Source organism: Arabidopsis thaliana (genome assembly GCF_000001735.4).
Source record: "Arabidopsis thaliana chromosome 1 sequence".
Classification (NCBI taxonomy): domain Eukaryota; kingdom Viridiplantae; phylum Streptophyta; class Magnoliopsida; order Brassicales; family Brassicaceae; genus Arabidopsis; species Arabidopsis thaliana.
The window spans coordinates 21,744,781-21,771,756 of NC_003070.9; the positions used below are offsets into that span (position 1 = coordinate 21,744,781).

The following is a 26,976-nucleotide window of genomic DNA, read 5'->3' on the forward strand; positions in this document are numbered from 1 at the left end:
AAAATGTTGAATTGCGTTTTGGCGGGAAAATATTGAATGTCGTTTTTGGCGGGAAAATGTTAAATCGCGGTTTTGGCGGAAAAATGTAGAAAAAAAAATTGACGCGAAAATGTTGATACACTTGAAAAATGACTTAAAAAAAACCGTGGGTACCCATAACCCAATGAAATAAACCCATATGGGTTTTATTTATTTGGGTACCCAGCCCATTTTAAACCTGTGTTTTTTTTTCAAAAAAAGTAGATTTATAGACTTAAAATTTTATGTGGGTTTTGGGTACCCAGTGGGTTCTAACCCACCATTAACATCTCTAAGTCCATATTCGACTCTTCTTCCAACGAATAGATAACGGATAAACTCTTCTTCCCACCATCAATGCCCTTCAGCATTATGGAATAGTTATGGCCTAATGGGAAAGAAACTGAATAAATACGAATCATCATCATATACGTTTGCAATTGAGATGAAACAAAATAAAATACAAATCTAAGAAGATTTAACCACTTTGATTTCCAGGACATGGAAAAGGGAAATTAATCAATAGAGTTTGAGAGCAAACCTTTAAAACATCTTGATAGAGATTGAATGATAAGAAGCTAGAGTTATGGGGAACTGGAATATAAATACACAAAATAAAGATGAGGAGAAAATATATATATAGCATTCAAAATTAAGGAATCAAGGAGATTAGAGTTCAGAGGTCAAATATGTATGCAAAATCAAGAGTAATAATTACTATCAGTTATGGTATTAATTAAGGAATCAAAATTGCGTTAGAATTCCTATTGTCGTTACCTCTTTCAACTCAAAAACACAAAGACGTTACAAATTTGATTTTAAAGAATTGATTGAAAGTGATAATTAAGAAATAATTGAGAGGTGGACAAGTGTCAAAAGTACATATGATGCCAAATGTCATCGTGTTATGCCAAAAAATTAGCAAAACAAAACGCAGTTTCGTGCTTCGCATGGATGATTTGACACTTTTCGCCCATGGTAAATCAATTCTGTGTAATCAACTATTGATGAAGCTCCGTCGTTTCATTTTTATACTTGACTAGCAAGTAAAACTGATGTGAGCTTGTATGTTGTCTCTTCGGTAAGTCAAATTGCGTTGGATTTAATCTATTGTTTTTGGTTTAATAATCTCCACTGCTTTCAGGTCATGTTGATGATCATAAACAATGCTTAACCGTTGAAATAAAGGTGTTCATGACCATTATCTTGTCCTTTCTTTCTTTTTGGCTTGCCATTTATTGCTTTTTGGCAGATATATTTTCTTTGGTGAAATAGCCCAAAATGTGGATTTCTTCCTTCTTCAAGTTTCATAGCGGAGAAAATTAGAAAAACAAGCCTTACTATGCCAATAATTATAGTAGCCGACGACTCATTGAAATGTCTTTCATTATATAGTCGTCGGGGACCACTAGCCATTACTTTCTGTGAAATGTATCAAGAGACAAGTTGGAAGAAGAAGACGAGACGAATCAAGATAATTCAAAGTAAGGCTGCTATTAAGATAGAAAATGGGTGGATTTTAAAGTAGTTGTGGTTTAAAATAAGTCCATCACATGGAGAGTTTTCAAAAGTCTGAAGCAGAGAGACATACTTACATATGTGTGATTCTTCCCTAAGAGGAATTCTCAAAAATCAAAGCATCTCTCCTCTTCTTCCTAAACGTCGACGAGTGGAGTCCTTGGCGCGATCAAGATTCAAAAGGTTAGTCATTTTTATTATTTTTTATTTATTTATTTTTATTTATTAATTTTATTCTTAGCAAATGTTTTTGTTTCCTATGAAGAATATTTAAATTTATCTCTTAAACTATTGAGTATTGACTATAAAAACTTTTCAATATATTTCTAAAATCTTGTAAAATGAACAGCATTCCTAATAAGAGTATTATAATTGAAAATGAACAGCAACTAGAGGCATTTTCGAAACGAGGTAACGTAAAAAGAGTATTTCTAATATATTAACATAAGTAGGTCTTTAACATGCTTAGGGATAGCCGTTCAAGTTCGGATTGGGTATTTCAGATTTTTGGGTTTTTGGATTTAGAAGTATATAACATGTTCGGGTATTTGTAAATTTTGGATTTTGATCGGGCTTGGGTTGGAATTTAAGGGTTCAGATTCGGATTATCCGAAGTTCCCAAAAATCAATTTTTTTACAACAAAATCTATTCAAACTACTCGAAAATACACATAAATATCTGAAATTCTTGAACATTTTTTATTCAAAATACTCAAAAGTAGATTAAATACCAAAAATATTTTAAATATCTTAAAATCCGTATACTGGATTTGATTATTAGATTACTACAAATATAAATAATAATTATACATTATTACAATATATTTAAATTGTGGATATGTTCAATACCTGTTCGGATACCGGTTTGGATCCGCTTTGAATTCGAATTTTTGGGTTTAGAAATATTGAACCAGTTCGGGTAATTTGAAATTTTGGATTCGTATTTGGATCGGTTTTTTTGGACCGGATTCGGATTGGATGCTCGGATTCGGATATTATGCCTAAGTCCTAAACATGCTCCTTTATGTTATCTCTCTCGAAAACAAAAGAGACAACCCTAACATACTAAGATCTGCCTCTCCAGTTCACGACCCTCCTTGCCGTGACTGGAGAGGACTCCCCTCTATTTTTCTCTCGCCGATCTACTTTCTAGTCAGGACCTCTGTGCAAGATTTCGAAGAAAAAAAACATCATCAATCACAAATCCTCTGCTTAAGCATTCCTCGCTGGTGGTGGTGGCGAGAATTCTCTTCGAAGAGGTTCCTTTCCCGACGCTCTAAGCTTCATCCTCTTTGAGGCGGTACACTACTTGAGGGCGGTTGTCCTAGCCCTCTCTGAATCCTACGTGGATCTCATTCTTTGGATTCACAGTTGGGTGGTGGTTGTTCTTCTAAAAAGAACTGCAGTGTGGTGAGGTCGTATGACTCTAGACGGTTAGTAACGGTGGTGGAGCTCCTTCTGTTGATCATGCGGTTATTTCCCTGAAAAGAAGAAGTTGCTCCGAGGACGGCAACACGGTCTCTCAAAGGAGCGTTCTGTCAAAATTTTGGGTGAGGCAAGACAAGATCCCTTCGTATTGGTCACGACAGAGACGCCATTTTGATGGTGTGAGTTTGTTGGTTCCTGTTAAGTTTTTCGGCGTGGGAAGGTTGGAGTCTAATAGTGTGATTAGCTTCTCCGTTAGTGTTATGGCAAAGGTTTTCTCAGGGTGGTGTGTTTCTACGTTTTCAGCAGTCACTCGGTTCTCTCTAAGTAGGGAGTCGGCGGATCTAAGCCCAAATCCCACAAGTGCGCACGCCAGATATAACCAGTGTTTGTAGGCAGCGTTAGGAGTGACGATCGCGTTAACGATGACCGTTTCAGCAGGTAGAGGTGTCTATCAACACAATACAGGTAAGAGCAGAGGCTTTCTCTGGCAAACGACAATACGTTGTCGTTTCGGCTAATGGAGCAAAGAGGAAAATGAAACAGATGGGCCTCGCACAAACCAAGCCCAAGAAGCAGAGGCAACGGTCATCTGTTTCAAGTAAACAGAGTCTAGAATCTTCCTCAAGTAATGACAAAAGTGGAGCTGGCAATAAGGAGACAACGACCTCTTGTACGGCAAAGCAGTTCAACGTAAAGCTCGAGAATCGTTTCTCAACCCTTGATTCAGAAGACTCAACTTGATGTATGACATCTGTCCAATGTCTCTAGGGTTTTAGCTAAGTCTCCACCTTTGTATTTAAGTATTCTCAAACTCAAGTTGTAAGCTTTAAGCAAACTATCAATGAAAACCTAAAAAGATTGATTTTGTCTTCATGGTATCAGAGCTCATGGAGAATAGATCCATGGAACTCTACTCACTCCCTTCTCTAAACATCTCAAATTGTGTCACCGTTACTCTCACTTCAAAGAACTACATCCTCTGGAAATCTCAGTTTGAATCGTTTCTTGACGGCCAAGGGCTTCTAGGGTTTGTCATTGGCTCCATCCCTGCTCCGAACACAACAAGTGTGGTCTCCGACATCGATGGTTCTACCTCCTCTTCTCCAAACCAAGAATACTTCACATGGTTCAAAACAGACAGTGTAGTGAAGTCCTGGCTGCTTGGTTCTTTCTCAGAAGACTTTCTCAGCGTCGCCGTCGACTGTAAAACGTCTCATGAGGTATGGCTCTCTGTTGCTAGACACTGTAATAAGATCTCTTCCTCTAGGTTGTTTGAGCTTCAGAGACGTCTTCAGAATATTAGTAAAAAGGATAAGTCTATGGATGTCTATCTTAAGGATCTCAAACAAATCTGTGAACAACTAGCATCCGTAGGAAGTTCTGTAACAGAGAAAATGAAGATCTTTGCTGCCTTAAATGGGTTAGGCCGTGAGTATGAACCAATCAAAACCACTATTGAGAACTCCATTGATACTCAACCCGGTCCAACCCTTGAAGATGTTATTCCCAAGCTCACTGGCTATGACGACAGACTGCAAGGTTATCTTGAGGAAACATCTATCTCTCCACATGTTGCGTTCAACATCACAACCTCCAGCAACTCTCCTTCCTCTGATTACTATCACAACTCTTACAACCGAGGCAGAGGGAGATCCAACAAAGGCAGAGGTGCTTTCAGCACTCGTGGCAGAGGATTCCACCAGCAAATCTCTTCATCAGTTAGTTCTGGCAACTCTCAGTCAGGTAGCAATAGTATTATTGTCTGTCAGATCTGTGGAAAGATGGGTCATCCAGCTCTGAAATGTTGGCATCGCTTCAACAACAGCTATCAGCATGAGGATCTTCCACTTGCCTTAGCTGCAATGAGAATCACAGATGTTACAGATCAGAATGGTAATGAATGGCTCCCTGATTCAGCTGCTACTGCTCATGTCACAAATAGCCCGTGTTCTCTGCAACAGTCTCAGCCTTATCACGGTTCAGATGCAGTGATGGTAGCTGACGGTAACTTTCTTCCCATCACTCACACTGGTTCCACAAATTTGGCTTCTCCATCAGGTATTGTACCTTTAACTGATGTGCTTGTTTGTCCCAGTGTAACGAAATCTTTGTTGTCTGTGTCAAAACTCACTAGAGACTACCCATGTACTGTTGAGTTTGACTTTGATAGTGTGAGTATCAATGATAAGGAAACCAAGAAGCTTCTCATAATGGGAAGCACACGTGATGGTCTTTACTGTCTGGAGAGTGATAATAAGTTCAAGGCGTTTTACTCTACTCGGCAGAACTCAGCAAGTGATGCAGTCTGGCATAGGCGTCTTGGACACCCCCATCAACAAGTTCTCCAGCAGCTAGTCAAGACTAAATCCATCTCTATCAACAAGACTACAAAGTTTCTCTGTGAAGCTTGTCAGCTTGGAAAAAGCTCAAGACTTCCCTTTATTTCTTCCTCTTTTACTGCAAACAGACCTTTAGAGAGGGTTCATTGTGATTTGTGGGGACCCTCTCCTGTTATCTCTGTACAAGGTTTAAGATATTATGCAGTTTTCATTGATCATTACTCTCGTTTCAGTTGGATATATCCTTTAAAGTTGAAATCAGATTTCTACTCAACCTTTATTGCCTTTCACAAGCTTGTTGAAAATCAACTTGGTCAAAAGATTACAGTTTTTCAGTGTGATGGGGGGGGGGGGGAGAGTTTATAAGTCAAAAGTTCTTACAACATCTCCAAGATCATGGGATTCAACAACATATCTCATGCCCTCATACTCCTCAGCAGAATGGGTTAGCAGAAAGAAAACACAGACATTTGGTTGAGTTGGGATTATCTATGCTGTTTCAGAGTAAAGTGCCATTAAGGTTTTGGGTTGAATCCTTCTTTACTGCGAATTTTCTGATTAATCTCCTTCCCACATAAATATTGGAGGGATCAGTTTCACCTTATGAGAAGCTTTACAAGAAGGTACCTGATTATACAGCTCTAAGATCTTTTGGATGTGCCTGTTTTCCTACTCTTCGAGATTATACTGAGAATAAGTTTGATCCTAGATCACTTAAATGTGTGTTTCTTGGATATAATGAAAAGTATAAAGGTTACAGGTGCTTATATCCACCAACAGGGAGAGTTTACATTAGCAGACATGTTGTTTTTGATGAAAATGTTTATCCCTTTTCCTCAACCTATCAAGATCATCACCCGCAGCAAATGACTCCTCTTCTTACAGCTTGGCTGCAAAGCTTTCAGGCACCTCCTCAGGTTCAACGTTCTGCTTCTCCTTCACCATTGTTCACAAATCATGATTTTCCTCCATTGTCTCAAAGAAGACAGCTATCAAGTTCTCCTCAACAAGTCAATCCTACATCGGTTATCAGCAGCTCTCAACAACCTCAAGATGAATCACTTGCTGATGTAAATGGGAGTTCTGAGCGTACGACAGACTCTGATTCTGCTTCTATTGGCGACAGCTCTCAATTATCTTCAGCAAGTGGTGCTTCTTCGGTCTCTGCTCCTCCAGTTCAGGTACCAGACAACAATACTCATCCAATGGTTACAAGGGCCAAAGCAGGAATCTCCAAACCCAATTCGAGATATGCTTTTCTCTCCCACAAAGTCTCTTATCCAGAACCTGCAACAGTGAAAGAAGCTTTAAAATATCCAGGCTGGAATGGAGCCATGAAAGAAGAGATTGGAAATTGCTCAGAAACAAATACTTGGTCTCTCATTCCCTACACTCCTAATATGAATGTGTGAGGGAGCAAATGGGTTTTTAGGACAAAATTGAATGTTGATGGTACACTAAACAAATTGAAAGCTCACATAGTGGCAAAAGGCTTTCTTCAAGAAGAGGGAATTGACTATCTTGAAACCTATAGTCCTGTGGTCCGCACTCCAACAGTCAGGTTAGTTCTTCATCTCGCCACTGCTTTGAATTGGGAACTCAAACAGAGGACGTCAAAAACGCCTTCTTACATGGTGATCTAAAGGAAACTGTGTACATGGCTCAACCTGCTGGTTTTGTGGATCCTCTTAAACCTGATCATGTTTGTCTGCTTCACAAAGCTCTCTATGGACTGAAGCAAGCTCCAAGAGCATGGTTTGACAAATTCAGTAATTTTCTTATGGAATTTGGCTTTATCTGCAGCAAGTCTGATCCATCTCTCTTTGTCTATGCTCACAACAACAACCTCATTCTCTTGTTGCTTTATGTTGATGACATGGTGATTACTGGTAACAGCTCTCAGACCTTAACAAGACTTCTCTCAACATTGAACAAAGAATTTTGAATGACTGATATGGGGCAGCTTCATTATTTTCTGGGTATACAAGTCCAACAACATCAACACGGCTTGTTCATGTCTCAGCAGAAGTATGCAGAGGATCTTCTGGTTGCAGCTTCGATGGCAGACTGCACTCCCTTGCCCACACCTCTCCCGGTTCAACTTGACAGAATATCGAATCAAGAAGAGTTGTTCTCTGATCCCACTTACTTCAGGAACATCGCAGGCAAGCTTCAATATCTCACTCTGACGAGACCTGACATACAGTTTGCTGTCAACTTCGTGTGCCAAAAGATGCACCAGCCAACCATGTATGATTTCAATCTCCTGAAGCGTATTCTAAGATACATCAAAGGTACAATAACGATGGGAGTTTCTTACACTCGTGAATCACCAACTGTGTTGCACACTTACAGTGACAGTGATGCTGATGAACACTCACAAACGGATCTCCTAACCTATAGCGACAGTGATTGGGGTAATTGCAAGGTTACAAGAAGATCAGTGGGTGGACTTTGTGCCTTTATGGGAACAAACTTGATATCTTGGTCCTCAAAGAAGCAACCAACTGTGTCAAGAAGCTCCACTGAAGCTGAATACAGGTCCTTAACTGATGCGGCTTCAGAAATTTTGTGGCTCAGTTCAGTTTTCCGGGAGCTTGGCATTCCACTTCCAAACACTCCTGAGCTATACTGTGACAACCTTTCTGTTGTCTATCTTACTGCAAACCCTGCCTTTCACGCGAGAACAAACACTTTGATATCGACTATCATTTTGTCAAAGAAAGAGTCGCTCTCAAAGCTCTTGTGGTGAAGCACATTCCCGGTCATGACAACATTGCTGATATCTTCACTAAGTCTCTGCTGTATGAAGCCTTCTCTCGCCTAAGGAGCAAACTCGGTGTATCTCTTCCACCTACACCAAGTTTGAGGGGGAGTATCAACACAATACAGGTAAGAGCAGAGGCTTTCTCTGGCAAACGACAATACGTTGTCGTTTCGGCTAATGGAGCAAAGAGGAAAATGAAACAGATGGGCCTCGCACAAACCAAGCCCAAGAAGCAGAAGTGGAGGCAACGGTCATCTGTTTCAAGTAAACAGAGTCTAGAATCTTCCTCAAGTAATGACAAAAGTGGAGCTGGCAATAAGGAGACAACGACCTCTTGTACGGCAAAGCAGTTCAACGTAAAGCTCGAGAATCGTTTCTCAACCCTTGATTCAGAAGACTCAACTTGATGTATGACATCTGTCCAATGTCTCTAGGGTTTTAGCTAAGTCTCCACCTTTGTATTTAAGTATTCTCAAACTCAAGTTGTAAGCTTTAAGCAAACTATCAATGAAAACCTAAAAGGATTGATTTTGTCTTCAGTGTTGAGCCATCAAGATAACCGGCCAAGTAATACCCATCTAACAAGGCATATATGAACTTGTCGTTTCCACATCAAGAAGTTGGTACTTGTGAGTTTTGTCACATTTGACATGTTGACATTGAGAAGTGATGATGCGTTGGAGACAGCAATTGCATATAGAACTTAACCGTAACCCTCTACGCTTCGGTTTGATTCTTTGGTTATGGTTTTCATTCCCAAGTTTAATAAGTATATAATCAAATATTTTTTGGTAATTTAATGTATAGATACAAAATTTTGTTGAAAATGAGTTTTTCCGAGACATCGCGGGTTTATCCTAATAACAACAATAATAATAGTAAACTCTTCGTATTATATTTTCTTGATGTATATAATACTTTGTGGTTTGTTTCAACACTAGATTAGTCCAAAATTATGTAAACAATGTCAATACTCTGTTTCTCCTTATAGAAACTTTCTTTTTTTACTGTTTGTATATTTTGTTGTCCACAGAAATTCGGGGACTACTACTACTCAAGACTAAATAAGATAGGAAATGGGTTGATACAAAGAAGTTGTCCTTTTAAGAATTCCATCACTAGGAGTTGGAAAGTCTGAACCAGAGACTTTGGTGTGCTTCTCCAAAAACGACGAGAGTCCAGCGTCTAGCAGTATCAAGCAACTCTCTTCTTACTAGATTCTTTCACACCATCAAGAGGTTAGTCAATTTTCTTAGCAAATTTAGTTTACGGTGAAAGATATCTCTATTTTTCTCTAAATCTTTCTAGCACTGTCGAGTTAAACTTTTGTCCATATCCTGGATAGGTGCATCTATTGATGTTAATTTGGGTATGCAAACTCCATTTAGTTAATGGGTATGAGTAAGAGAAAAAAGTTAATTTGGGTATGCAAAACCCATTCATTTAAACTCATTTAGGGAAAAAAGTTAAATGGGGCTAAATGGGTTACCCAAACTAAACTCATTTATTAAAAAGTTATTTTCACCGTTACTACTTATTTCAATTTTTCTTTCATCAACTGGCAAAGTGGACTGGGCCAATCACATTTTAGCCATTTGAGCTGAACTTGACCAAAATACCCTTCAACACAACTGCAACTGTGACTATTCATGTTCAGTTGATTTGTTTTACTGGTTACGCTTTTATTTTAAAAATTTATAATAAAATCAAAACTTTTTGCTGCAGAACAAATGTTTCAAACTAAAACCCAGATTTGTGTTCATGTATAATTGAAATCGAAAAAAATGAAAGTAAATTCCGGTGAGAAAGCAAATGTTCTTCCGAAAGAATTGACTTAACCAATGGATAATTAAACAAAACTCAAACTCTTTAGCTTTTTGAATTTATAATATGTTAAATGTACAATATTTAGATGTATTAAGCATTCAAAACGTAAATCTAAAAAAAATAAGATTTCTGAGATAATGTTAACAAGCTGCTGAAAAATTAGGGTTACAGAGGTTGAAGACGATTGTAAAATTACAATTATACCCTTTATTAAATTTCTTATGTGTACGTATTTATTATTTACAGTGTACGTACATGTAGACATGTAAATATGTTAGATTATGTTTTATTTTAAAAGCGGCATATAAAATTATTTATTGAGTTTGTACATTAGAAATCTTTGGTTATTTTGTTTAGATGTGATATTTTTTGGGGTTTTCCCCATAAAATCTATGGATATATAATAACTAAATAAAATATATAATCAATGTATAGTTGTTCTTTATACTTTAAAAATGTTATGTATGTACATGTATAATAATGTATGTATATCTTTGTTGATGAGTTAAAATTGTTGAAATATATTTATTGATATAATAATAAACCAATATTGGCGATTGTGGGAGTATATTCTACGAAAGTCCTATTGGAGATGAAGACATTGTTATATGCAAAAAAAAAATAAGTGTTTCTAAACATACTCAGAACTTACAATGTCTCTCATGTCATACTCATTTATACTTCTATTTCATCAAGTCGGACATTGACTACATCATCGAATTCTTTTAATAATGATGTCTTCCCTTTTGGTTATGAGTCACAAATGGTTGAATCTCATAATTCTCATCAAAATTATCGATGATTTTTCAATCTCGTACACATTCATTAGTATATGTACACGACTCTTTTAATTAATTGAATTTTCATATTAGCTCCACGGTAAGTAGAGTGTCACCAAAATCTCTAACACGTCATGTCTTATATTTCTTAACAAAAATTCAGTCCATCTATTATAATGTAAATTTTGCTACTACCTTTACTATCGTTTTTAATTGTCATCTTCAACGTCCTCTTCGTCATCCCCAACCTCTTTCTGTTCATTCTCTTTATCGTCTTCGACTTCTTCTTCCTCATCTACTTTCTCATCGTTTTCATCTACAATTGGTATCTCAAATATGATTTTGTTGTATTTTCATCTCTAACTCAATGTTAGTTTCATCAACAAGGTCCCACATCATGTATATAATATTCACATTTTACTTATCGGATTGGATAAAGTGACACAAAAATGTTTACACCTTAGATTCCTACTATGTTAAAAAAACTGTTCGCATTAGTGTTGTTTAGATGAGAACCTATCAACACAAGAGGATCAAATATTTAGTATGTTACAATAAAATTATATGTGATTATGTTGAAGAGAATTATGGTTCTATTACGAATCTTTATAATGTTTGGTATCTACGATGGTACATACGGCGAGTTAGCTAAATGTTATGTATTTAGTACGATATATATGATATTTATTCTTTGATGTTGTTATTTCTATTTAATTGTTATTTTGATATTTTTTTGTAAGAGTTATGTTATACGATATTATTTGTTGAGAATAGATAAGATTTTATATTAAACCCATAGACGTACACGATAATATTGAGATACACGTACACGTGTACGACCTTTCCAAACAGTTACATCCTAAAAATGCCTAAATCACATAAGTCTTATACTATGTATGTACACAAAAATATTTTTTTGAGCGTACATGGTACAACATTAATCTAATTTTTTGACATCAAAATTAAGTTATTTGTATGACTATATATGTTAATATAAATTATGCAAATATGATATTTCAACGAATCATACTCTAATTAAGGTAAAACCGATTTTCCAATACTAAATTGCAGATCTTTCATAACTATATGTATTCATGTACGTAAAATATTCACCTTTCTATACTGTACTAGATACATAGTTAGTAGTATACTTATATTATTCTAAAAATCATGTCTTACTTTTCGGTTAGGACTCACAAATGATTGAATGATTTTAATCTTTTCTAAATGATTGATGCTTTTTCAATCAAAAACATGTTCATTAGTGATACTCACGTGCAGAAAAGGATACTCAGGTTGCAGATTATTGGAAAATTACAGTTATACTCTTCATCGAATTTCTTCATGTATATATATTTAATTTATAATGTACGTACACGAAATTATTTAGTGGAATGTATATGATACGAATTATAATGAATATTTAACCACCAACAACAACAAATTTAATATATAAATATATATGTCAGTGTCATGTACTTTTTTCATGTGTTGTTCATACATGATTTGAATGTTTTGCTTTTATGGTCAAAAAATATTTGAAACGTAATTATACAAATTATTTAGATATTTACGTACATATATACACACATTACTACCGTGTACGTACATTTTACTGCCGTGTACGTACACATTACTGCCGTATACGTATATATTATTACCGTTACGTACATATGTGTATATGATATTGCTAATCGTGAATTGTTTTCCGATGATAATAAATAAAATATTATTTAAAATAGAAATAAGTTTGTTAGATTTTATTTTATTGTAAAGACGGCATACACGATAATTATTATGTTTGTACATTATAAACCTTTGGTAATTTCGATTAGATGAGATATTTATTGGGGTTTTCCCATAAATCTATTCATATATAATAATTAAATAAAAATATATGGTCAAAATACGTATAGTTGTTCCTCATACTTTTGAAAAATGTTATGTACGTACATATATAATAATGTACGTACATCTTTGTTGATGAGTTAAAATTGTTGAGAATAAATAAAATTTTAAACTAAACCCGTAAACGTACACGATAATATTGAGATACATGTACACGTGTACGACCACTCCAAACAGTCACATCCTAAAAATGTCAAAATCACATAAATCTAATACTACGTACGTACACAAAAAAATTATTGGAACGTAAATGGTATAACATTTAATTTTATTTTTTTGAAATCCAAATTAAGTTATTATGTAAGTTATATATATCTCTGTATATTTAATTTAGATTATGTATATATAATATTTCAACGAATCGTACTCTAATTGAGATAAAACCGATCTTCCAATAGTAAATTGTACACCATTACCATTCATTTCACATTTATCATGCCTATATGTATTCGTGTACGTAAAACATTCACCTTTACATAATGCACCAGGTACATCATTAGTAGTGTACGTACATATTCTTTGATAAATGTACGTTAACTTCGATTTTATAATTGTAATTTGAGTAATTGGAATATAAAAATCTAAATATAATTTATGTTAAGTGTATAACTATATTTTGGATACCCATTCGATTCTCAGTTTGTTTTGGATAAAATTTTGGTTTTTCAACTATGGGACAGTTTATTCAGATATATAAATTTAATACCTTTCGAATAATTAGTACATGGACTGAATATTTTGTTTTTATATTCAAAAATTATTTTAAACGTAAATATACAAATTATTTCAATATTTATGTACATATATGGATACAAATTACAACCGTATACGTACAAATTACAACGGTTTACGTACAAATCACAAATATGTACAAGATATTGTTAATCTTGAATTATCTTTAATATAGAAAATTAATAAATAAACTAATAAAAATAAAAATATGAAAGTGGGTCTTAAATGATAAAAAAAAATGAATTCTAACTAAAAGTATAAAAATAATAAATATTTATAAAATGGAAAAGAAAATAAAAACTGTAAAAACTAGTGAGAATGAAAATATTACTTTTAATTTTAATAAGCTAACTATCTACTGTACGTCCATTCGATCCTAACTAACTCGTCCGTCTGTACTGTACGTCATTAGATGGTTCAGGGGCATTTTCGTCGAATTTGGCTGAATGACTTAATGGTGGAAGACTCCATCCACTTTGCCAAATCCTGCAGTAAAAACATGGTCAACGGCTACTGTGTATAATTTACCCTTTATTAAATAGGGTTTCAAACAAATAAATAGGTACCCAATTAAGCCTTTTTTTTATATATATTAGTTATCCTTAATAAAAATGTTAATACTTAATACATTAAAACTAAATTATTCTACTTAACTTCACTTTTTGGGTTAAATATTAAAATCAAGTTTTTCCGTCAAAACCGTAAACCGACATTTTCCGCCAAACCGTAAACCGACATTTTTATGCTATAACCGTAAAATCACGTTTTCCCGCCAAAAACACAAAAAATGTTTTCCTGCCAAAATCACAAAAAAGTGTTTTTAACCAAAATTGAAAATCACGTTTTCCCGGCAAAACCGTAAACCGACTTTTCCCGCCAAAACCATAAACCGAAGTTTTCCCGCCAAAACCGTAAAAAATGTTTTCTTACCAGAATCACAAAAAGTGTTTTCCGCCAAAATTAAAAATCACGTTGTCCCGCCAAAATCGTAAAACCACGTTTTCCCGCCAAAATCACAAAATAGTGTTTTTCACCACAAATTGAAAATCACATTTTCCCGCTACAACTGTAAACCGACGTTTTCCTGCCAAAACCGTAAAAAATGTTTTCCTATCAAAATCACAAAAAGTGGTTTTCACCAAAATTGAAAACCACGTTTTTCCGCCAAAACCGTAAAAAATGTCTTCCTGCCAAAATCACAAAAAATGTGTTTTCAGCGAAAATTGAAATTCACGTTTTCCCGCCAAAACCATAAACCGACGTTTTCTCACCAAAAGCTGTAAATTGATGTTTTCTCGCCAAAACCGTAAAAGCTGTATTTTCTCGCCAAAATTTCCTTTTTTGCCAAAAAAATATATTCACCTAGAAAAATCTGTAAATTTTAAATAATTATTGATTATATTATGTTATATACTTATATGGGTCTAAATATGTTTAAGTGGGTCAATGATAATTTAAATGGGGAAGATAAATGGAATATAAATTTAAATGGGGTTAAATGAGTTTAGAGTAAATGGGGTGTGTTTGAAATAAGATGGGTATATTTAGGATGTGTTAGCCTATATTAACATCATTAAGTGCATCTGGATGTGCAAGAGACAGAGAGCTTGAATATAATTAAAATAACTATCAATATAAGTCGAGTAACAAAAAAATAAGCCGTATGCGAAGAAATTCATTACTTGAAAAGATTAATAGCAGTTTTGGTTATATCTCACTGGTATTGTTAAATCTTAACTACGTTTTATTAAAATGTTTCTGTCCAGTCTAACGTCAGACTTTCAAAGTACTTGTTTCAAAGAGAGTCTTCATCTTAATGATTATAGAAACTTATGCAATGGATCTTCTTAGCTTAAAACTCTAACATATAATATTGTGTATACAAATTATTTCTTTATTTTATGTGAATTTCATCATATAAAACGTTCCCATGCAATGCATGAGTTTTTATGTGAGAACAATATAACCAAGATCGATGTGTGTCATATAAAATCTAACGTTGTTTTGCTTTACCACATCAATATTTCGTAGCTTGACTCATATTTTCATACTACTTAAGCAGGAGCCATTATGGCAGGGGAACTTGTGTCGTTTGCAGTAAACAAGCTTTGGGACCTACTGAGCCATGAATACACGCTATTTCAGGGAGTCGAAGATCAAGTAGCTGAACTAAAAAGTGATCTAAACTTGCTAAAGTCGTTTTTGAAAGATGCAGATGCCAAGAAACACACAAGCGCATTGGTGAGATACTGTGTGGAGGAGATAAAGGATATTGTTTATGACGCAGAGGATGTACTCGAAACATTTGTACAAAAGGAAAAGCTTGGTACAACAAGTGGAATCAGGAAGCATATCAAAAGACTTACTTGCATTGTTCCAGATCGCAGGGAAATTGCATTATATATCGGACACGTAAGTAAGAGGATCACCAGGGTTATACGTGATATGCAGAGTTTTGGAGTACAACAAATGATTGTCGATGACTATATGCATCCTCTACGTAATAGAGAAAGGGAGATACGACGAACATTTCCTAAGGACAATGAAAGTGGTTTTGTGGCGTTGGAGGAAAATGTTAAAAAGTTAGTTGGATATTTTGTGGAGGAAGATAACTATCAAGTGGTTTCCATAACTGGAATGGGTGGTCTCGGTAAAACCACCCTTGCTAGACAAGTTTTTAACCACGATATGGTTACAAAGAAGTTTGATAAACTAGCATGGGTGAGTGTTTCACAAGATTTTACCCTGAAGAATGTATGGCAAAATATTTTGGGGGATCTCAAACCCAAAGAAGAAGAAACCAAAGAAGAAGAAAAGAAAATCTTGGAGATGACAGAATATACACTCCAACGTGAACTATATCAATTGTTGGAAATGTCTAAGTCGTTAATTGTCCTTGACGACATATGGAAGAAGGAAGATTGGGAAGTAATCAAGCCAATATTTCCACCGACAAAAGGTGACACCTCTTGTGGTACACAGACTAGCTAGTGGTCATACTTAATAATCTAGCTAACTCTTAGTGTTATTTTCTTTTTGTGATCGGCAGGTTGGAAACTGCTGCTTACTTCTCGAAATGAGAGTATCGTTGCGCCTACAAATACAAAATATTTCAACTTTAAACCAGAATGCCTAAAGACTGATGACAGTTGGAAACTTTTTCAAAGGATAGCATTTCCTATAAATGATGCATCTGGTAAGTATTGTTTTCTGCATATTTATTCTGTCAGTATCTTGGTCTTTTAGTCTACCTGTAAAATAATTTAACAAAGTGATGACATTGTGCAGAATTTGAGATTGATGAGGAAATGGAAAAGTTGGGTGAGAAAATGATCGAACATTGTGGAGGGCTACCATTGGCTATCAAAGTGTTAGGAGGTATGTTAGCTGAAAAATACACATCGCATGATTGGAGAAGATTATCTGAGAATATTGGATCTCATCTCGTGGGAGGAAGAACTAACTTTAATGACGACAACAACAATTCATGTAACTATGTATTGTCTTTGAGCTTTGAAGAATTGCCAAGTTATTTGAAGCATTGTTTCCTCTACTTGGCCCATTTTCCAGAAGATTATGAGATAAAGGTAGAGAATTTGTCATATTACTGGGCTGCAGAAGAAATATTCCAACCTAGGCATTACGATGGAGAAATCATTCGAGATGTTGGAGATGTCTACATAGAGGAGCTGGTGAGGAGGAATATGGTCATTTCCGAAAGAGATGTAAAGACTTCGAGATTTGAAACTTGTCATTTGCATGACATGATGAGAGAAGTTTGTTTGTTAAAAGCTAAAGAAGAAAACTTCCTACAAATTACCAGTAACCCCCCTTCAACTGCAAATTTTCAGTCTACTGTCACATCTCGCAGGCTTGTCTACCAATATCCTACTACTTTACATGTTGAGAAAGATATAAACAATCCAAAACTTCGATCTCTCGTGGTTGTTACCTTGGGAAGTTGGAACATGGCAGGTTCAAGCTTTACAAGGTTAGAACTTCTAAGGGTGTTAGATCTCGTTCAAGCCAAGTTGAAAGGAGGGAAGTTAGCTTCTTGCATTGGAAAGCTCATCCACTTAAGATACTTGAGCTTAGAGTATGCAGAGGTAACTCATATACCTTACTCACTAGGAAATCTGAAGTTGTTGATCTATCTGAATTTACATATCTCATTATCATCAAGATCCAACTTTGTGCCCAATGTCTTGATGGGGATGCAAGAACTGAGATACCTTGCGTTACCAAGCCTTATCGAGAGGAAGACAAAACTAGAATTGAGTAATCTAGTAAAATTGGAGACTTTAGAGAATTTCTCAACAAAGAATAGCAGCTTGGAGGATCTTCGTGGTATGGTCAGGCTGAGAACGCTCACCATCGAATTAATTGAGGAGACGAGTTTAGAAACTCTAGCTGCATCTATAGGTGGATTGAAATACCTGGAAAAACTTGAAATAGATGATCTCGGTTCTAAGATGAGGACGAAGGAAGCGGGGATCGTATTTGATTTCGTTCATCTCAAAAGGCTAAGGTTGGAACTGTATATGCCTAGGCTTTCTAAAGAACAACACTTCCCTTCTCACCTTACAACCTTATATCTACAACATTGTCGGTTGGAAGAGGATCCCATGCCGATTCTAGAGAAGTTGCTACAGTTGAAAGAGCTTGAATTAGGGCATAAATCTTTCAGTGGAAAGAAAATGGTTTGCTCGAGCTGTGGGTTTCCTCAATTGCAGAAGCTTTCAATAAGCGGACTAAAGGAATGGGAAGATTGGAAAGTAGAAGAAAGCTCCATGCCACTTCTTCTTACTCTCAATATCTTTGATTGTCGAAAATTAAAGCAGCTTCCTGATGAACACCTCCCTTCTCACCTTACAGCCATATCTCTAAAAAAGTGTGGGTTGGAGGATCCAATCCCAACTCTAGAGAGATTGGTTCACTTGAAAGAGCTATCATTATCTGAACTATGTGGGAGGATAATGGTTTGCACGGGCGGTGGGTTTCCTCAATTGCACAAGCTAGACTTATCTGAACTAGATGGGTTGGAAGAGTGGATAGTTGAGGATGGCTCCATGCCACGGCTTCATACTCTAGAAATTCGTAGGTGTCTAAAGTTAAAGAAGCTACCTAATGGGTTTCCACAATTGCAGAATCTTCACTTAACTGAGGTAGAGGAATGGGAAGAGGGGATGATAGTAAAACAAGGCTCCATGCCCCTTCTTCATACTCTCTATATCTGGCATTGTCCAAAGCTTCCTGGTGAACAACACTTCCCTTCTCACCTTACAACCGTATTTCTACTCGGTATGTATGTGGAGGAGGATCCAATGCGGATTCTAGAGAAGCTGCTTCACTTGAAAAATGTTTCTTTGTTTCAATCTTTCAGTGGGAAGAGAATGGTTTGCTCGGGCGGTGGGTTTCCTCAATTGCAGAAGCTTTCAATACGGGAAATAGAGTGGGAAGAGTGGATAGTAGAACAAGGCTCCATGCCCCTTCTTCATACTCTCTATATCGGGGTTTGTCCAAACTTAAAGGAGCTTCCTGATGGGCTGCGATTTATCTATTCATTAAAAAATTTGATAGTATCAAAAAGATGGAAGAAGAGATTGTCGGAAGGAGGAGAAGATTATTACAAAGTCCAACACATTCCTTCTGTTGAATTCGACGACTAGGAATGCTCTCAGCAATCACAGAGTATGTATATATATGTACACATAAAGAGCTGCATTGATGGTGTTCGATGAATTGTCTAACTGTGACTATGCTTGACGAGATATGTAACAGCAGAGCCAGGAGTCTCATAAGCCTCTGTTTCCACCCAAAATCAGGTAATCTCATGATCATTGCCTTTAAAATTTTCAAAGAAAAGCTTATCAAACAAGAGACCTGAATAATCTTGTTCTTTCTGCTTAGAATCACCAAACAAGAACATTTTGCAGGTCGGAAGATAGTTGCAGGTAGGAAGCTAATCAAACAAGACACCTTATTTTTCACGACGAGATGTTGAACCTGAAGAATGTTGGACACCATTTTGATGGATAAAACATTTTCATAGGAGAAATGATGTGAGTAAGCTTTCAGATCATTATGATAATCTTCTCCTCCTATAGTCATTTCTCTCGTTACTCTTACAAAGTCCTATGTAGTATCTTCAGTTCAAGGTCTATTTCTTTCATATAAAACTATATTATGTAATGTTCATAACCTGAATGTTAGTAGTAATACCTTGTGATTAGAAATGGTTAAGAGATGACATAGTGACTTACTCAACTCTCATAATCTTATTTCTGAAGTCAAGAACTCTAGCTTGCAAAGTTGCAAAATTTGTTTAGCTCATACTGTACCTTTTACTGTAGTTGTAGATGATCTTGGTTTCTTACTAAAAACTTTGTTGAAATTTCATATTACTTCCTTACATGCAGAGAGTTCAGGGGAAAAGTTGTTTAGCTTTTCAAGCCTTGCCGTGTGCATGGACAAATTTCTTATTCACTATCTGTTTTTGTGTGTAGTAAGAATCTGAATTTTATGGGTGAATTTGTACGGGTAAACAGAGAAGTTCATATCCTATGTTGAGACTAATGTCTGCTAAATTCGGACACAATGTCAAATTCTCAAGCTCATCGTTAAAGCAACAGAGAGAATTTGATTGACTTTTTTTCATTATTCTGTTTTGTAGACGAGGTTGAAGCTACCTTATCAGAATCTCTTCCCAAGTGAATCTTGGTCATCTGCCTATTTATACATATATTAAACTCTTTTCATTGTTTTCTTGATGTGTGTGTGTGTGTTGTATAATCGATCATACTTTATGATTTATGTTGAAGTATCATGACAGAAGAACAAAAATATTTATATCAACATTGGTTATATGTTTGCTGGTTTGACTGATGATGATATGTCGATCTCAACTCTCATTTTGCTGGATCATTCCTAATTCATAGCTTATGGTTGAGGCAGGTTATAGGAGTGCTGCGGCGAAGCTCCCGTTCCTTGAGCCGGAAGTTAAAAAGGCGAAAAGCTACAGAACCCTTTTGGAAGCGGTGTTGCCTATCTTTAAGAGCGTCGGGGGTGATATAACTGGGAGACTCTTGATGAGATGTTGGCCTATCTGGAATACTTCCCAGTTGCGAGACCAACGGAGCTGAACACCGTCAACAACGCACCTACAACCCATCTCAAGAGCTTGGACACGAGGGAGAAGGTTGGTGCCTGGATCAAACAGTGGTGCATCCAAAACGCAAGCCATGTAGCTTTTTGTTTCGGGTTCTACATGGCCATTGCGAAGAAGGGTGACCAGTTACCCTAAAGACGTCCTGCGCTTTGAGGGAACTCAGAAGACAATTTGAACTTTTTTTCTTTAGCACTCATAGAAGAAGAGCAAAGAGACCAAACGGATAATATGAAGTCTTTACCATCCTTAAGTGATGTTGGTAGTGTTGTATTTGCCATTATTGGCACAAGAGCTGATCTTGCTTGGTTTGTGGGAGTGACATGTTGTCCCATGATATGTTGTCTATCAGCTTCAGTATATGTTGCTAAACCATTACAAAAGTTTTTCAATAATAACTTCGTGTACCATATTTGAAATCAATGAAGTAATATCTTTGATCTAATCTCGGATTCTACGATAAAGGGATCTATCCGCTTCATCCTCCTACTTGGTCCAAGCTACAATCTTCTTTACCTGCAAAAAAGGAATAAAAGGCGAAATGGAGATCTTCCACGGCCACTCATATCCACCATAGACAGAACGGTCCGAAATAGAATCTCATTTATGTAACAACTTGATTCGAGGAAGCTTGATGATGGCCTCCACATCTGCTTCCAAGCTCGGCCATAACAAGTAGAGAAGCTCTACTTTTTCTCTCTCTATCACTTTGTTTTAAGTTCAAAACTCTCTAAATAAGGATGCATTCTTTGTAACAAAGGCTTTTGTTTTTGTTTTTTTAAAAAATAAAAATGAGGAAGAAGTTATCAAACAACAACAACAAAGGCTTTTGTTTGAATATATTTTTACATTTATACAAAACAAAAAAAGACAAAGAAAAAGAGTCAAAGAAGAAAGTATCACAATCATGGAAGCAAAGAAATAAAGAGAAAGAATTCGAAGAAATAGAAATACACTTTTTGCTGAAACAGAAAAAACAGAAGAGAAAATAAGCAATTGCATGACATGAAATTTTAAACATACTATATGATAAGAAAAAACATATAAAATACAGATTTGTAAATCATAAATATATTAAAAACAATTACTCTGTTAAAAATTCATCCACCAAAACAATCATCAACTAACCAAACGCTGTCACGACAGGGAATCTATAAATTATTATTTTATAACCGGTTTTTCAATTAATTTACAGTTTTAATTTATTTTTAATAGTTTTTAAGTTAATAACCATCCTTTAAAATACACTATTGGACCCCACAAAAAAAAATACATCCTTGGAAGTGGTCTTAGTTTTATCATCTAAAAGATATGAATTTGATTTTGTAAAGGTTACAATTATTTTCCGAGAAATGTTATCATAGACAAGTTGGAGGAAGAAGACGAAACGAATCAGGTAAATTGAAATTAAGACAGCTATTAAGGTAAAATTAAAAAATGGGTAGATTAGAAGTAGTTGTCTTTTCATAAAACCCAATAGTACTTGAAATTGTTAGTATAAGAAATATTCCAAGCTATAACATTATTATTATAAGAGACCCTTATTAATAATTTGGTAGCACGATGACTCCAAAAGGAGTTTATTGTTTAAAGAAAGACGAAAACATGGAGAGTTGTTGACGCAGAGAGTTACTTAGATGCTTCACCCAAGAAGAGTCCTCATAAAATCAAAGCATCTCTCTTCTTCCTAAACGTCGACGAGAGGAGAGTTCTTGGCGCCATTAAGATTCAGAAGGTTAGTCATTTTTTTCCCTTAATTCTTAGCATGTGTCTTTGTTTACGGTGAATTGAGTGATAATGGGGACGTGAGGCATCTCATAGTTCACAAGTTCTGCCTTAGCTTAACCATGCCTGACTACTATTAACTAAAGTTCTTCAACTATATATACCACATTTCCTTGAACTGCAAGTCTAGTAAGATTCTGTTAAATTCCTAACACTATAGATTTATAGTTTTTTCGATGCCATTTGTAACTACATAGCAGTAGCTTCTTTTTGTGTTATTGCAATTTCTTAATCATTTTTATATCGAACTAGCTACATTGTTTTAGAAATCGAAGTTTGTTTACCTAGCTTGTTTATGATTTGGTCATTGCTCAAGATTTACGTTTTGATGCTATGTACAATCAGCACTGTGTACAATACGTTCTTGTTAATAGTTTGTGTTGTTGGGTGTTGTGTTCAGATGGAAGAGATTGTTTTTGAAACAAAAGATGCAGTTGATTGGTCATATAGAAGCGAAGGAGTTGTTAATTTGGTTCTCGCTTACTCTGGATCATCTCCCACTTTCGTTAGTCTCATCTCTTTCTCAATCCCAAAGATGAGATTATATATTATTTCTAGTTTTTGGGGTTAGGAAGAAGTATATAACATTGATTGCAATCTTGTTTGTTTTTCTCTTTTGTGGAATATGTGAAGTTGGGAAAGGTGATGAGGATAAAAAAATTACGAAACACTAGGAATGAAAATAGAGACCGAAGTGGAAGTTGTCTTACGACCCAGGAAAAGCTTATTTGGGGAGAGATTAAGGATCTTGTATCTTGCCAAAACAAGGAGATTGTGGACTATTTGTTTGTCAAACATGTCATGAAACCTTTGTTGGGTCACAAATATGTTACTCCTGGAGTAAGTCTCCCTTGTCATGATTAACACGTTATAACGGTTACAAGAATCTCCAAGTTGCATTAATTTGGGATGTTTTAAAGGTTTTTGACCTTTTAGTTTTGATGATTTGGGAATGTTGTAGATTTGCCTTCCTGTAGAAAAGGAGTTTCTTGAGTCTGTTAAGAAGATAGTGACGTCTCAGCGTCATTCTTGGCGAGCTAATACACTCAGTGTGGATACTAACCGCAGTTTCGCGCTTCTCATGGATGATTTGACCATTTTCTCCCATGGTAAATTAATTTTGTGTAATCAACTATTCGTGAATTAAGCTCTTTCTTTTCACTGTTCTACTTGACTGCAAGTAAAAGTTGATGTGAGCTTGTATTTTATCTCTTGGTTAATCCAAATTGATGATGATTTTTGGTTTAATAACCTCATGTGCTTTCAGGTCAAGTTGAGGATCATAAACCATGCTTAACTGTTGAAATAAAGGTGTCCATGATCATTATCTTGTCCTTTCTTTCTTTTTAGCTCCCAATTTATTCTTTTTTTCTTCGCTGATATATTTACTTTGGTGAAGTAGCCCAAATGTGGATTTCTTTCATCTTCAAGTTTCATAGCGGAAGAAAATGTTATCAAGAAGAGTATAAGTCGCTTCGAAATGTACCAAGTTCTAAAGCTTAGGGAAAACCAGGTACTTTTTCTCCTACATCCTTCGAAACCACAAGCATACTTGGAAGCTAACACATTAAAGCCATGTTTTTCAGATATCACAAATCAGTGAATATGATCCCTTAGACCTTTTCTCTGGATCCAAAGATAGAATACACAAAGCAATAAAAGCGCTCTACTCGACTCCTCAAAACAGTTTACAAGTGTTCTTGAATGGTTCTCTAGTATTTGGAGGCTTCCGTGGTGGTATATGCAAAACAACCTCAAAGCTTGAATTAGCTTTTGAGCATACACTCAAAGATTTCTTCAAAACCGAAGATGACTGCGGCCTACGTGCAAATGCTTTCATAGAGCTTGTTGCAGAAACTGTTTACGCATCTGGAGCTTTAGATCAGCTTCTTGAGGTTCAAAAGCTTGACAAATATAACATCGAGGGAGCGATTCACGCGTACTATGACTTAGTTGACCAGCCATGTAAAGCGTGCCAAGAGTTGGAAAGTAGTAAATTATCGAATCAGTTTGGTTCCATGCATTCATTGCCACAGGATGAGAAAGTAAATATTTTGAAGGATTTTCTAATATCTTCCACTGCTATAGATTGTAGTGTAATGATAAGTTTTAGACCAATAGAGACTGGGCTCTCAAGATCCTCTTCCCACGGTAACATTCAACTTGAATCAACAAAGCAAGAATTTGAGTATAAGGTACATGTTTTTTTTCACAAGAATCTTTGCCTTTGTTAAATTGTTTTTTCTCATAATTAAACTGAGGTCTACATCGTCGGCAGATACACTTCATTGATCTTGATATGAGACCTTTAAAGAGAATGGAAGCCTATCACGAATCAGACAAGAAGATCACAAAAACATACCAGGAGATGCTCAAGAAGAAGAAAGGAGATCAACCTCGGCGCTTCTAGAACTACAAAGCTATAAGAATCAGATTTCATATCTCATAAGAGTATTTTATGTTTCGTAACAATTTCCTACTGTTTTCACTTGTATCAATTCATAAGACTCAATCTAAGCATTAAAGCATCATGTTAACAAATCCAAGGAAAGGGGAATACATGTATGTACTATGTTTGTTTTTAAAATGGTTATTATAAAATAAGTTGAGAAAAAATATCATTCTACTGAATTTGTTTGACTTTATTAATTCGTTCTTCTGTTTTTACTGCTGATGAAATGTCGATATCAACACTTATTATACTAGATCATTCATAATTGATATTGTTCCTTGAACAATTTATACATGTTAGACTGATTAATTGCAAGAACTTAGAAATAGACATGCATTATTGCAAAATGTCATTTCATGGAAGCAAATATCTAACAAAAGCCAAACATAACTAAATTATGATTATCCTTGTAACTGAAACTCCAATATCAAAAACTGATAAAAGACAACCAAGAAACAAGACCGGAAAGATAAATATTTGCGATAACCAAAACCTATAAACCAAACTCATCTCATGAAGGTCTTAAGCTTGGTCTTCACCCTCAGTGATAACCTTGGTTGCAGAAACAGCCTTAGTCGACAGGAAATCAGTGTGCTCTTGGTACGGCGATCTGGAGAATCTAGTCTCTTTCCAGAACTCTGGTGTAAGGAACCCATATGTCTTCTGTAAGCAATCGAATGTAGCCTGTATCATAACACCAACAACATCAACACTATGGTTAAGATAATCAAGCAACATCATGCCAAGAGTTCAAAAAAGAAATCAAGAATATCAATCTATCACAAATTATGAAGCATCTACATCCATCAAATTAAGTACTTGAGATGAAAATCATCAACAAAATCTATGATCATCTACAAATTGCAATCAGCTACATTTAGACGCTTCATTTATCACCAACTACTAAGCAAATGTGAACTAAATCCCTATTAAGGGATAATCAAATCATTAAAAGCAGAGCTAAATCAAAGAACTCTACAGCTAAACATTATCAAATGCTTCAAAAAAGAAGGATCAAAATCAAACCTTGACAAAGTTTCCAAGGGTTTTGGTAGATCCTCTTGAAGAAGTAAAGACATCATCAATACCAGCGAACTGAAGAACCTTCTTAGGAACCCTAGCAGCAACAATACCAGAACCTCTCGGAGCAGGAACCATTCTCACAGTAACAGAACCACATTTACCAGTAACCTTACAAGGCACAGTGTGTGGCTTCCCAATCTTATTCCCCCAATAACCTCTCCTCACCGGAACCACTGATAGCTTAGCAAGAATAATAGCTCCTCTAATGGCAGTAGCAACTTCCTTAGAACACTTGACACCCAAACCAACATGACCATTTCCATCACCAACAACAACAAAGGCCTTGAATCTAGTCCTTTGACCAGCTCTGGTTTGTTTCTGAACAGGCATGATCTTCATAACCTCGTCTTTCAACGTAGGACCAACAAGATGATCTATGATTTGGTACTCCTTTACTGGGAGAGAATGAAGATAGATCTGCTCTAGCTTCGTTATTTTATTGTCAGCCACTAGACGACCTAGTTTGGTCACTGGAACCCATTTCGTTTCTTCCGAGGCACGGCCTCCACGTCTTCCACGGCCTCTTGGACCACGATCACGGCCACGGCCACCTCCACGTCCACCGCCGAATCCACGCCCGAAGTCACCACGGTCACCGCCACGCTCTGCGCCGCTTTCTCCTCCTCTTTCCGCCATTTTCGATGAAGTAAACCCTAGCGGATTCACAAGTTTTAGTTTATATAGGTGAGCATAAGATTAGGGTTTTCGAAAGTCTGAATTATGGGCTTGTGGGCCGAATGTTGATATAATTGTTTTGTTGAGATACAAACCAAGAAGCCCGGCCCAATAACATAACTTATTCAATAACACCCAATATAGTACGTGATATGCAAATTGAGTGGAATTGCTTTGCTTATCTTGTGATCTTAAGAACTATGTGCGTATTGTTTTACTATTTAGAGACTTTATGCAAATTGAGTGCAATTGGTTTGCTTGTCTTGTGAAACAAATTCTCAAGACATTTGTTAGACATTTATGCAAACCATTGTGAACTCAAAGATCGTAAACAAATGTAATTCGTTTGTTGTCAGTAATAAATAGGTCATACATTTTAAAGCTGAATCTCATTGTATCATCTCTCAAATGGCTAGAATTTTCTTCGGCTTTTTAGTGTCGCATCATTCTCTTATTTAGGCCACTTTCCAATTGGTTATGAGGGCGAATACAACCAATTT

General features: G+C 35.9%; 3 protein-coding genes and 1 pseudogene across 6 annotated transcripts; 3 read left to right on the forward strand and 1 right to left on the reverse strand.

Moving 5' to 3' along the window:
• Positions 1–1,573: 1,573 nt before the first annotated feature.
• AT1G58602 (LRR and NB-ARC domains-containing disease resistance protein) lies at positions 1,574–21,268 on the forward strand. Of its 2 annotated transcripts, none has more exons than NM_001084273.3 (9): positions 1,574–1,719; positions 9,104–9,308; positions 13,729–13,878; positions 15,379–16,275; positions 16,366–16,512; positions 16,605–19,007; positions 19,098–19,141; positions 19,253–19,378; positions 20,271–21,268. In NM_001084273.3, exons 4-6 carry the CDS (start codon positions 15,387–15,389, stop codon positions 18,983–18,985), a joined length of 3,417 nt encoding a protein of 1,138 aa, NP_001077742.1. In that variant the 5' UTR covers positions 1,574–1,719; positions 9,104–9,308; positions 13,729–13,878; positions 15,379–15,386; the 3' UTR covers positions 18,986–19,007; positions 19,098–19,141; positions 19,253–19,378; positions 20,271–21,268. The 2 variants fall into 2 exon arrangements, with proteins under 2 accessions (NP_001077742.1, NP_683441.1); NM_148600.3 differs by having other exon boundaries at positions 1,593–1,719; positions 19,990–20,294.
• On the forward strand, positions 3,895–8,466 carry AT1G58561 (annotated as a pseudogene; the record flags this gene model as incomplete). Its single annotated transcript has 1 exon — positions 3,895–8,466.
• A 798-nt stretch (positions 21,269–22,066) lies between the features above and the next one.
• Positions 22,067–24,877, forward strand: AT1G58643 (Inositol-pentakisphosphate 2-kinase family protein; the record flags this gene model as incomplete). 2 transcript variants are annotated; one of them, NM_001333845.1, is made up of 8 exons in its annotated part: positions 22,067–22,216; positions 22,667–22,771; positions 22,900–23,106; positions 23,228–23,375; positions 23,534–23,577; positions 23,669–23,779; positions 23,853–24,461; positions 24,545–24,877. In NM_001333845.1, 7 exons carry the CDS (start codon positions 22,667–22,669, stop codon positions 24,674–24,676), a joined length of 1,356 nt encoding a protein of 451 aa, NP_001322888.1. In that variant the 3' UTR covers positions 24,677–24,877. The 2 variants fall into 2 exon arrangements, with proteins under 2 accessions (NP_001322888.1, NP_683442.1); NM_148601.2 differs by lacking the exon at positions 22,067–22,216 and having other exon boundaries at positions 22,562–22,771; positions 24,545–24,784.
• A 16-nt stretch (positions 24,878–24,893) lies between these two features.
• On the reverse strand, positions 24,894–26,523 carry AT1G58684 (Ribosomal protein S5 family protein). Its single transcript, NM_148602.4, has 2 exons — positions 25,745–26,523; positions 24,894–25,402 (listed from the first exon to the last, which is right to left on the reverse strand). Exons 1-2 carry the CDS (start codon positions 26,435–26,437, stop codon positions 25,241–25,243), a joined length of 855 nt encoding a protein of 284 aa, NP_683443.1. The 5' UTR covers positions 26,438–26,523; the 3' UTR covers positions 24,894–25,240.
• Between the last annotated feature and the right edge of the window lie 453 nt (positions 26,524–26,976).